Raw genomic sequence first — 12,520 nt, 5'->3', positions numbered from 1 at the left:
TGTAACCATACTTTTCCTGATTTAGTAATAAAATGCCTTTGAGCTAGCCCACCGACGAGTTCCGTCGTATTTACTAGTTTAGACCGAACTCGGTTTAGACAAACATTAAAACTAAAGTTGTAAACTTGTAATCATCGATTTACATGTTAACATAATTGCATAATGTGAAAGTTGTTGATATTCCATTCAACAATACATAGTAAATAAATTATTATTGATAGTTAAATATCTATCCTATTAAAAGTGAAGTACAAATGGGTATTAACCCTCACTTCTTCACAGTATTTACGGCAGAATGCCACTCCTTTTTATTAAATAGATTTCTTTAGTTATCTACCAATATTTTCGTAAAGTTCACTGCATATAACAGCCCATTCCGTTTTTGTTTTTTGACTTTAATGGGCCACGATTTTTTTAATTTCCATTCTTATATCTATAGTTTTATTCATCTAACCATATCTAATTATCTTTAACCAGCTGTAATCTATAACCATAAAATTGGGGTCTTATAAATATTTCATATGACCATCTATAACTATCAAATTGGACAAATAACAAAATTTCAAGTGACGACAAACTTATAACAACTGTTGACTTATATTGTAACAAATGTTTTTTAAAGATATAATACTGTACCTGACTTTTTTTATTGAATAATTTTTAAAGATATAATACTGTACCTGACTTTTTTTATTGAATAATATACCTGCATCAAAAAACAGTCCGTTTAATAATTGACAATAGAGATTAGAAATCATTTGGTTACCTTATTTATTAAATAAATTAACTATCGCCTATCAATTAAGATTACAAAGATATTTTCCTACAAAGATGATAACTAACTATTTCCAAACTTAAAATCTAGATTTTCGCCATCAATTCAAACTAAATTTCGAAAATTGTAAACAAATCAACTACATATTCTTTAGATCTTTAAATATCTTATATACTTACCATAAAAATCTCCTATATCTAAGGTCTCACATTTATCATATTTATGAAAATACTTCCCAATCACGGTAATATAGGTTTGATTGCGTGTAATCTACCCTAAATATCGATACAATTAAACATGTCTAATTAAAGAAATCAATATTGTTACCATAAAAATCTTTAAAAAATCTTCTAATATTAACTATATTCCTTACCTACCGGACGTGCTCATCAAGTTTTATAATAATTAGTTTAGATTTTATTCTCTTTGGTAGATCACCTATGTAGCTATATATAACCTTTGTTATATGTTGAATAACAACATTCGAGTTCCAAGCTAAAAAAATACAAAACATGTCTAACAACGCAAGTCTCACCCCCATCAAAGACTTGAAACCATTTAAGACTAAGTGGCGATGTCAAGTAAAATTGCTACATTCGTGGATGCAAAACACTGGTTTTGGTGGTGAGACTCTTCAAATGGTTCTGACCGATGACAGTGTAAGTTTCATAATGCAATTAATCATTACTTTATTGTTGAATGATATGCATTGCTTACATTATTTTGTGCTTATTTTGTAGGGTGAAAAGATAAGTGCTACGTGCAAAAGGAATAACGTTTTGAGCGTCCAGCGAAAGCTACCTCTAGGAAAATGGCGTGTTCTCACAACGTTTAGCGTCTCACAAGCGTCAGGCCAGTATCGGCCAACAACCCATCCATACAAGATGACAATCAGTGACGAAACTGTGATAACGAATTCTGACATCGTTCAGGATAGCATCTTCCTATCTCTTGCTAGATATGCGGACATCATCGATGGAACCTTAAAGACCCACTTGCTTATTGGTAATACCTATATGTCAATGTTTCATATAACTATATTTCAGTTTCTGGTATTTAATGTTGTTCTGTATATTAATTTTTATTTTCTTATAGATGTTATGGGGAAAATTGTAAGCCTTCAACCAGTTCAAATCGTCCAGGTGAAAGGACAGGACCGGAAGAAAGTTCAATTTCGTTTGGTTGATGAAAAGTAAGTTTTGTTATTGTGTTTTAGGTTTCAGTTCACATTTTTTCCTTTTTCTTGCGCTAATAGCTATTCCTTTTTAGTGGTAAGGACCTTGCATGTTGTTTATGGGGGAAATATGCAGAGCAATTGGAGGCTTATCTTGAACGTGAGGAACCACTGATCTGTTTGATCAGGTTTGCTAAAATCAGTTTTTACAGAGGTATTATTTTAAATGCGTTTTCATATTATTATATTCTATTTTTTCCAAAATCAGTTTTTACAGAAATTTTATTTTAATAGGTGAGGTGCAAATCACAAATGCTTTTGATGCATCCATTGTTTATTTTGATCCAACTATGGAGGAAGCATTACAGTTCAAAGAGAAGTAAGATTTAATAAACATATTTATTAAATCTTATATCTATAGTTGCTTATACATTGGTTGTTTTCTACATATATGTATAGGATTGAGCAAGACGAGCTTCCTCTTGCTGTTATTGAGAATAAAGCTGGTAAGAGGGAAATCGTTTTGAAAGAAGATGACTGGAACGACCTTGAGATCAAGACCATTTCGGAACTCTTTGTTTCAAATCAGGTTATATTCATACAGTACAGTTTTTATTTAGTAAAGTTAATTATTTGGTTAAGTGGCAGTAAACTTTTTTTCTATTTTATACATACCAAGAAAAGCTTAACCTATAAACCTGATCATATGTTCCTAGGTGGAGAACTGCAAAATAATTTGTTCAATTGAAGCTGTTGATACTGATTGGGCATGGTTCTATTTCGGGCACAAGGGTTGCAAACATCGTGCTATAAAAATTGGTAACAATGTTACTTCAATTTCAAAACATGATGACAAACAACTTTGGTTCTGTGAGCACTGCAAAGTTAAAATTACTGAAGTGATACCTGTGTAAGAGCACTGTTGCAAGTATATCATTCTTTATTTAATTATGACACATATTTTCATAATTAACTTTATTTCTTTAAATTTCATAGGTTCAAGCTCCATTTGATTGTTAGGGATGACACAGAAACATGCAAGTTGATGTTGCTGAACACTGTTGCTAATACAATTGTTGGACAGGAAGCTGTCGATCTGTGGGATGGCTCCTATGATGAGGTATTAGTTGATTCTGCTCGGAATTATTTCATTTATTATTCTTAAACACTAATTTTAGAATTGTATTAGATTGAAGATCCAGAACTCCTACCAGAATCTATCAGAGCTTTAGTAGGAAAATCTTTTTGTTTTGGCATATCTGTTCGCTCTGACAATGTGAGGGATGGGGCAGAAACATTTAAAGTTCTTGAGGTCTGGTCTGGAGATCACATTCTTAAAGTGGAATCTCAATCCGAGCCAAACTCAATGATTGGTACATCATCTTCTACCATGTCTACTGGTGATGTGAGTTCATTATCTAATTTTATACATACATTGTTATATATTAAAGTTTTTTATGTTATAGTTTTGATGACTGTATACTTTGCACATAATAGGTGCTCATGCTGGAAGGAAACAGCCATAATGATTCAGAAGAATGCAAAACACCTTTTGGAAAACGCAGAGATGACGATGCTGATCTACAAGACAAAACTTCCACTTCTAAAAAGTTGCGCACCTCCATCAAAGTGGAAAAGGAAAAGGAAAAGGAAGAGTAACATCGCATGAGAAGAGTGTTTTCTATTTTATGTTGGGTTTTTCTGTTTTTCTAATCTTGGTTTTTGCATTGCTTTATTCAGAAACAATAATTTGTTTACCTATTCGCTGGTTTATTTCATCGATTTGAATAAGATGACTTCAGTTTGATTTTTATTATTGCTTAGATAAAAATTAAGTTTATAGTTTATTGTTTCATATTATAATATTTAGTTTACTTTATTTTAAAATTCTAATACTAATCAGGAACCGTTTTTTTTAATAAACAGGCTATATCTAATCTTTTAAAAACATATAACTACAACATCACTAACCAAGATGTTTGGGTTCCTATAACAATCAAAGTTCTCCTTTCAGTCCTAGCAGTTTATAGCTATATAGCACGAGTTAAGTTTAGTCTTGACATACCTAATGCTCCTTAGTAATCTTCTTGCGGAAGATGAAGCTTAACCCTCACTTCTTCACAGTTCTTCCACCTGTTTTTGAAAAACAGGAAATTTTATAAAACTAAAATGGATGCTCGAACATGAATATTACCCTAATCTCAAATATTATAAAACAACTAATTGTTATCTATATATAAAAGCAATATTTTCATGAAAACTTGTGTAAGAGAAAGTAGATCAATGAAATAAATTCTGTTTTCCAGAATATTAACAGATATATTTACTTCCTATATCTAGAGTGTCAACTAATAACTACATTCCTACTTATTAGGTAATTGAAAATACAATTACGATTTTCACAATAAGGAAAATTAATACTGCCTCCTCCATATTCTATCGACTACATTACTGTGGATTAAGAAAAAAAAACTTGAGGAAGCATTATGAAGAGGAAAAAAACAGATTATCACAGTGGAGATCGAACTGAGAACAACATCACTCCAGAAACACAAAAGGATAAGCGAACATTCAGCAATGCAGGAGAGTTCTGTACAAATTCTATCACAAATCAAGACATTCCATTGCGATCAGTCTATTACAGGATGTTTGAGAGTATTGAAGGAAGGAATGTTCCACCGAATACACATTCCTTATATCAGCAAATCAGCATGTTATCACCCCAGACACCAAGAAATAAACGGAGATGTTTACTTGGTAAGTGCATCATACCAGCCAATTTACTATTCAACTAAATAAATAAGTAATAGATTATATATAACATGGAAGTGATTCTCGGGATTTTTGCAACAGGTCTTGATAGTTTCTCTAACGAAACTTCAGACTCACCAAAACAGAGCAGTTGTTTGACGTTTAAGACATGTAAGTCATGAAAATTACCTGTTGCTTTGTTTTGATACTGGCAATGCCTTGATTTCAGCCATTGAAAAGATTAACACCTTCCTTTTATTCTCTTTTGTTAGCTCAAGTCCTGCAGCCACATAAGCCATTCTCAATTGGTCTCTCATTTGAGCAGAGAAAACAAAACAACAAAAGTAATGTATCTGAAATGTTCAATGCTTGCAGGCTTTAAATTATTTTAATATTATTTAAGATTCTAAAACAATTTTTTTTCTCTAGATATTTCTCCAGCCCGACAAACAAATGCAAAACAACTCCCGAGTGTAGCAAGACAGAAAAATAGTAAAACAGCTCCAAAATGTAAGTTTGCTATTACCTGTTTTTGTTTCATTACGACCTTGACAGTAATCATCTACATGCTCTTCATGCTTTAGCATCTATCCTGCATAAAACAAATGAGAACTCATTTAAGAAGCTGCCTCAAAAGCGTCAAAGAAAAGTGACATCAAAAATTTTGAAAGATATTACAAATATTCAGTTTTCTTTGGATTCTGAAAGTCAACAATCACCATCTCCTCCACTTTTTCCAGATACCGACTTTGGAGGTTTCTTTTCACATTTTTATTAAGTCGTTTTTTTATCAGACCTTTAAAATAATAAATTCATATAATTTTAAATTGTTTTGCAGGAATTGTTGATGAAACTGGTGACCTTGAATTTGATTGTAGCTCTCTAGATACTACTGATTCAGAATCTGAAACTGATGACGTAAATTGTCCATTTTCAAAACATGGTTTACGTGATAAACCTACGTCTACAGCAGCTACAGCAGAGCTAAACAAAGATGGTATTGTCTTTTACAAATTATTTATAACTATATTTTATAATATTATGATTTTTTTTACAAATATGTGTCTAATGTTTCATTTCTTTTTGTAAATACAGAGTATACTGATGAGGGTGATCCAATTTACACATGTTCACACTGTGGTGCTATGATGTGGTATGGAGAACGTTTGAACAAACGACGGAATGCTAAGAATCCTACATTTTCCTTATGTTGTATGCAAGGACAAGTGCAGTTGCCTTTACTAAAAGAACCACCAAGTGTTCTAAAACAGTTGATTGAAGGTGATGATTCAGAAAGCAAGCATTTCCAGAAGAATATGAGACCTTATAACATGATCTTTTCATTTACTTCACTTGGTGGGAAAGTAGAGAGATCTGTTAAAAAGGGAAAAGGACCACCGATGTTAGTTCTACAAGGTGAAAATTATCATCTTATGGGCAGTTTAGCTCCCAATAGTGACAACCGAGCGAAGTTCGGACAGCTTTACATAGCTGACACAGAAAATGAAGTTGAGAACAGAGCTAAATGTTTGAGGTAATAAATCTGTCATATAACGTATCTTACATGAAAAGAGTTTTAAATATATTAAATTTAACTATTTTATTATTTTTTGCAGCTCTGGTAGACAGGGGTTACAGACCAATAAGAAGGATAATCTGAGGAAAGATATTATTGAGAAGCTGATGAAGATGTTGGATGAAGTGAATCCATATGTTAAGCAGTTTAGAACAGCCAGAGATCGATTTAAAATACAACCAGAAGATTCGTTTCATATGAGGATTGTAAGTAATCGATCTAAGGATGGGAGGACATATGATACCCCTACAGCTTCTGAAGTTGCTGCTCTCATTCCAGGAGATTTTTCTTTAGATATGGACCCGAGGGATATTGTTCTACAACGGAAATCAGGTCATCTACAGCGAATAAATGAGATACATGCTTCTTATCTTGCCCTTCAGTATCCTCTCTTATTTACTTATGGAGAAGATGGATTCAGACTTGGTATCAAGAAAGGTGTAACAAAAGCTACAAAGAAACAGAAGAAGCCTAATATCAGTATGCGTCAGTACTTTGCTTTTCGCCTTCATGAACGTAAGAATGAGTCTCATTATCTGTTGCATTCGAGGAGACTATTTCAGCAGTTCTTGGTGGATGCGTACACTACTATAGAGTCTAATCGCCTACGCTATCTGAGGTTTAATCAGCCTACTTTGCGATCCGATAGTTATGATTCTATCAAAGAGTCTGAGAATGCAGGAAAGGTCGATATGAGTGATCAAGGATCAGAGTTCGTGTTGCCAGCATCGTTCACAGGGAGTCCTAGATATATGAAGAATCTTTACTTGGATGCTATGACTGTATGCAAGCATTTTGGATTTCCAGATCTTTTCATCACTTTCACTTGTAATCCGAAATGGCCAGAGATCACAAGATATGTTAAGTCTCGGAAGCTAAAAGCTGAAGATAGATCAGACATTGTTTGTAGAGTCTTCAAGATGAAACTTGATTCACTCATGGATGGTTTAACCAAAAAACACCTGCTTGGAAAGACTGTTGCATGTAAGTTAATAGTTGAGTTATATTTTAGCTTCCTATGATTTTTATTCGCATTTGTTGTATTCTAATTACTGTTTTTTTCCTAACAGCGATGTACACGGTCGAGTTCCAAAAACGTGGTCTACCACACGCACACATTCTCTTATGGATGAATCCCGAGCACAAGTTTCCTACAACCGATGACATCGACAACATCATTTCTGCAGAGATTCCTGATAAATTGAAAGAACCCGAGCTTTATGAAGTTGTTAAGGATATGATGATTCACGGTCCTTGTGGTCCTGCCAATATGAATTCTCCATGTATGGAGAATGGGTTGTGCACTAAGTCATTTCCTAAGCAATTTGCTAAGCAGACCACTATTAATAAAGAAGGATTTCCGGTTTATAGGAGGCGAGAACAGTCAGATAACTTTGTTCTGAAGAATGGAGTAAAATGTGACAATCGGTTTGTTATTCCATATAACAAGAGATTATCTCTACGTTTCCGAGCTCACATTAATGTGGAGTGGTGCAACCAAGCTGGATCTATCAAGTACTTATTCAAGTACATTAATAAGGGACAAGATCGTGTCACTATTGCTGTGGAACCGCCAGATCACATTGTTGCTAATGAGTTGGGCAATGAAGAGATTACTGTGGAAAAGATGGAAAAGAAAAGAAATGAACTGAAGGACTTTTTCGATTGCAGGTATGTAATCAGCTACAGTGCGTTTTGTGTCTGTTCGATGTGATCTCTGCTTTTTTATCTAATAGTTTTTTTCTGTTTTGCAGATATGTGTCATCTTGTGAAGGGGCTTGGCGAATCTTCAAATTTCCTATTCACTATCGATCAACTGCTGTAGAGAAGCTTATTTTCCATCTGCCAGGAAAACAAGTGATCACTTTTAAAGGAAAGGACAAGCTGAAAGCAGTGGTTAGTCGTAAGTTGATTGAAAAGACTATGTTCTTGGCATGGTTCGAGTTGAATAAGATCGATGAGTTTGCAAGAACACTGCTTTATTCTCAGATTCCTATCTTCTATATCTTTGACAAAAAGACTAAGAAGTGGAAGAAGCGGAAAAGAGGTTTCTGTTTAGGAAGAATAAATTATGCTCCGCGGAAACAAGAAGCCGCTTATTTCTTGCGCATTTTGCTGAACATTGTGAGGGGTCCTACCAGTTATGATGACTTTAAGACCTTTAACGGAGTTCTCTATCCTGAATACAAAGATGCATGTTTTGCTCGTGGATTATTAGATGATGATCAGGAGTACATTGATGATCTTGTGAGGAGAAGCTACGAATGCTCTGCAAGTGATCTACGAGAGTTGTTTGTTATTATGCTTATGAGTAACACTTTGTCTCTGCCAGAGGTCGTATGGGAAAGCACTTGGCAGTTTTTGTCAGAAGATATAGAGCATAACAGAAGAAAATATTTGAATAGGCCAGGTATGAAAATCATTTGCGATTCATCTTTATATTACTTCCTACAATTTCAATACATTAGATTTTTGTCTAATATTCTATCTTATATGTACAATTTTATTTGTATAGGATTATGCTTGACCAACGATGAGAAAAAGAAGTATGCTTTACTAGAGATTGAGAAGATCTTGAGACGTAATGGTACTTCTCTACCAAGATTAACTACAAAGCCAAAACTGCCAAAGACAAGTGCTCAGGATTTTAATGTCTTGATAGTGGATGAGCGAAGTTATTCTCGAGAAACATTGCAAGAGACTCTTGACAGAGATATTCCGAAAATGACAGATGAGCAAAAGGAAATTTATGATCAGATCCTTGCTGCTGTGGACGAAAGGAACGGTGGAATGTTTTTTCTTTATGGATTTGGTGGAACTGGGAAAACTTTTCTTTGGAAGTTACTTTCTGCGGCTATTAGATGTCGAGGAGATATTGTGATAAACTGCGCATCAAGTGGCATTGCTTCTTTATTACTACCTGGTGGTAGGACTGCTCATTCAAGATTTGGTATTCCATTAAATCCAGACGAGTTTTCATCGTGTACTATAGAGCCTGGAAGTGATCAAGCTAATTTGATCAGAGAATCATCACTCATTATATGGGACGAAGCGCCGATGATGGGGAAACATTGTTTTGAAGCGTTGGATAGGACCTTTTCTGATATAGTTGGGAAGCATGCGAGACAGCCTTTTGGTGGAAAGGTAATTGTCTTTGGGGGTGACTTTAGGCAGGTTCTTCCTGTTATAAATAGAGCTGGTAGGGCTGAGATCGTCTTAGCTTCTCTGAATAAGTCATATCTTTGGGAGCACTGCAAAGTTTTGAAGCTCACCAAGAACATGCGTTTGTTATCAGATGGTTTGTCACCAGAAGATGCTGCGGATCTTAGGAATTTTTCGGATTGGATATTAAAAATTGGGGATGGTAAACTTTCAGAGCCTAATGATGGTGAAGCGGAGATAGATATTCCATCAGAATTTCTTATTTCAGACTCCAAAGATCCGATAGAAGCAATCAGCACAGCCGTTTATGGCGATACTGCTTCTCTACATGAAAAGAAAGAGGCAAAGTTTTTTCAAGAGAGAGCTATCTTATGTCCGACTAATGAAGATGTCAATATTATTAATGACTACATGCTGGATCGGCTGGATGGTAAATATTTATTTTAAGTATTATTTTTGCATTTGTTTATGTAAAATAAATAAAGTAGTAATGATTGAGTTTCAATTTCAGGTGAGGAGAAGATTTACTACAGTGCTGATAGTATAGACCCAAGAGATAAGGGTTCAGTCAACAATGAAGCATTAGGAGCTGATTTTCTTAACACTATTAAGGTCTCTGGTTTACCGAATCATAGTCTTAGACTGAAGATTGGTTGTCCAGTCATGGTTCTGCGAAACATTCAGCCACATAATGGGTTAATGAACGGCACGAGACTACAGATAACTCAACTCATGGACTTTATGATTCAAGCTAGGATCATAACTGGAGAAAAGGTTGGAAAATTAGTCTACATTCCTAGATTGTTGATCGAACCATCAGATACTCGACTTCCTTTTAAGATGCGCAGAAGGCAGTTGCCGCTGGCAGTGGCTTTTGCTATTACAATAAACAAAAGCCAAGGACAATCCCTATCAGAGGTTGGTATTTATTTACCAAGACCTGTGTTTTCACACGGACAACTCTATGTGGCTGTGTCTAGGGTCACTTCTAAAAAAGGACTTAAAATTCTGGCTCTCGACAAAGATGGTAAACCTCAAAAGAAAACTACAAATGTTGTCTTCAAAGAGGTTTTCGATAACCTGGACAAATATCAGTGACTAGGTAAATTTATCTTTTCAGTTGTCATCTATCTATTTTATGATATAAATATACATAGATTAGTAATTTTGTTTACTTATTTGCGAATGCAGGATGCAGAGCTTTGCAAACAAGACATGCATATTGTATTTTTCTCGATTCACCATCAAAACTAAACTTGCTCTTCTACTTATTTTTGTGTTTTGCAGAACAATAAACAAACAGTTTCAATTGTTTTTTTATTATTTTAAACTTCTTTAACTATAATTTAGTAGGTGATAACACAATCATCCAAACGAAAGCTCGACTATTTATGAATCGGGATATCAAGTTAAAATAAAAGAAATAACTTTGTCTATCAACCTACCACAATAAGAAAATAAGCGTCATCATCAAATTACTAACCTTGAAACTGCCTTTCAAATGATATGTTCTCCACTTCATTGCCCAGTTCAAGAATCAAATAACTGATCTCACGATTACCTGCACATCATATATTCTGTTATAGTAAATAAAAAAAATTACACCTTCCATGTATTACGTACTAATATCAATTACCCTTTGACTTAATAGCATATGTACATAACAGGTTTTTTTGTGGTGCTAGAACAGTGACAACTATACATCAACCTAAATGAGATACATGCTTTTTAACAACTGCAATCTACTAAAGGTAACAAAACAAACTTCAACAAGTCTCTCTTTTTAAAATAACAGTGAGCAATCTAACTTGATGATCAATACAAGTTTCTATAATACTTATTTCAACCAATAATTTACTCAAATGAAATTTACAAATATGATGAAAAGATGACTTATCTTTTTTATGCTGACATCTGTTTCTTCGCCCTTTTGTAGCTGGATCTCCTCTTATCTCTCTCTCGAACACAAAAACCGAACCATTCGTAGTGATGAATCTGCACTGAGAGAATGTGTCTTTCTTCAATTGATGTATCCATGTCTACTTTTTCTTCTTCTATGTCTTCATTTAATGATTCATCAACCAAACTATTAACCTGTTGTAAACAAAAAACGTATTAGTAATATCAAAACAGAATATAGAACCAGATGTTTAAACAGAATATACAGAGTTATTGGTACCTTGATTGTGTTGATTAATCCGTGCGTTCCATCTTCTACATCCAAATGATATCTCCAGAAGTCGAGTGAACTTCTCCCTCTAACTCGCCAAATCGGTCTGTAACCCCTTCGCTGGTAAGGCTGAGATCTTCTTAGCTTCTTTTTCTTTTCACGTCTGTTTCCGAGCCCTTTTGTAGCTGGATCTGCTCTTATCTCTCTCTCTCGAACATAAAAACAGAACCATCGAAAATACACATCAACTGAGACTATTGAGTGTTTCTTCAATGGATGTTTCCATGTCTACTTTTTCTTCTTTTACGTCTTCATTTCACGATTCATCAACCGAACAATTAACCTGTTCTAAATAAAACACCAATTGTTAATATCAATACAGAGTAGAGAACGAGATGTTTAAACAGAGTTCAGAGAGTAATTGTTACCTTGATTGTCTTGATTAATCTGTGCGTTTCATCTTCTAAATCCAAATGATATCTACAGAACTCGAATCAACTTCTCAGTCCCCTTTGAACTCGCCAAATTGGGAACATCGAAACCTAGACTCTTCTTTCAATGATCGACTTTTTTTTTCCATCGTATAACAGTTTTTTTTCCTGCGTAAAGTGGTTATTAGATTTATTTGGGCCTTAGTCAATTTTTGAGTGTCATTTGGGCTACAAAATTAAGTGCTTACAGATTAATAATTTCACAAACATTGCCAAAGCCCATTTATAAATAATATAAATTGATGTCAGTATATAAATGTTTTTATCTATATTAGTAAAAATTAAAATATTATAAAACCCTATAAATTCGTATTTTATAATATACATAAAGTATGTCAACTTTATTTATTTATAAATAAATATTTATAATAGTTTAATATGAACATATGCATTTATAAATATGTTTACAAAATTATCCATG

General features: G+C 34.0%; 2 protein-coding genes across 2 annotated transcripts; both read left to right on the top strand.

Annotated features, from left to right (window-relative positions):
• Nucleotides 1–1,287: 1,287 nt before the first annotated feature.
• LOC130498040 (uncharacterized) lies at nt 1,288–3,608 on the top strand. Its single transcript, XM_056991379.1, has 10 exons — nt 1,288–1,434; nt 1,516–1,780; nt 1,871–1,967; nt 2,045–2,163; nt 2,244–2,328; nt 2,409–2,538; nt 2,666–2,859; nt 2,946–3,069; nt 3,139–3,354; nt 3,447–3,608. Exons 1-10 carry the CDS (start codon nt 1,288–1,290, stop codon nt 3,606–3,608), a joined length of 1,539 nt encoding a protein of 512 aa, XP_056847359.1.
• An 827-nt stretch (nt 3,609–4,435) lies between these two features.
• LOC130498039 (uncharacterized) lies at nt 4,436–10,536 on the top strand. Its single transcript, XM_056991378.1, has 10 exons — nt 4,436–4,706; nt 4,803–4,871; nt 4,973–5,044; nt 5,539–5,697; nt 5,796–6,234; nt 6,317–7,260; nt 7,347–7,947; nt 8,031–8,686; nt 8,792–9,868; nt 9,950–10,536. Exons 1-10 carry the CDS (start codon nt 4,436–4,438, stop codon nt 10,534–10,536), a joined length of 4,875 nt encoding a protein of 1,624 aa, XP_056847358.1.
• The last annotated feature ends 1,984 nt before the right edge of the window (nt 10,537–12,520 follow it).

The sequence above is a fragment of the Raphanus sativus genome, chromosome 7 (assembly GCF_000801105.2).
Source record: "Raphanus sativus cultivar WK10039 chromosome 7, ASM80110v3, whole genome shotgun sequence".
NCBI lineage: Eukaryota > Viridiplantae > Streptophyta > Magnoliopsida > Brassicales > Brassicaceae > Raphanus > Raphanus sativus.
The sequence above is the reverse complement of the archived record's forward strand: the minus strand, read 5'-3'. Positions and strand labels throughout refer to the sequence as shown.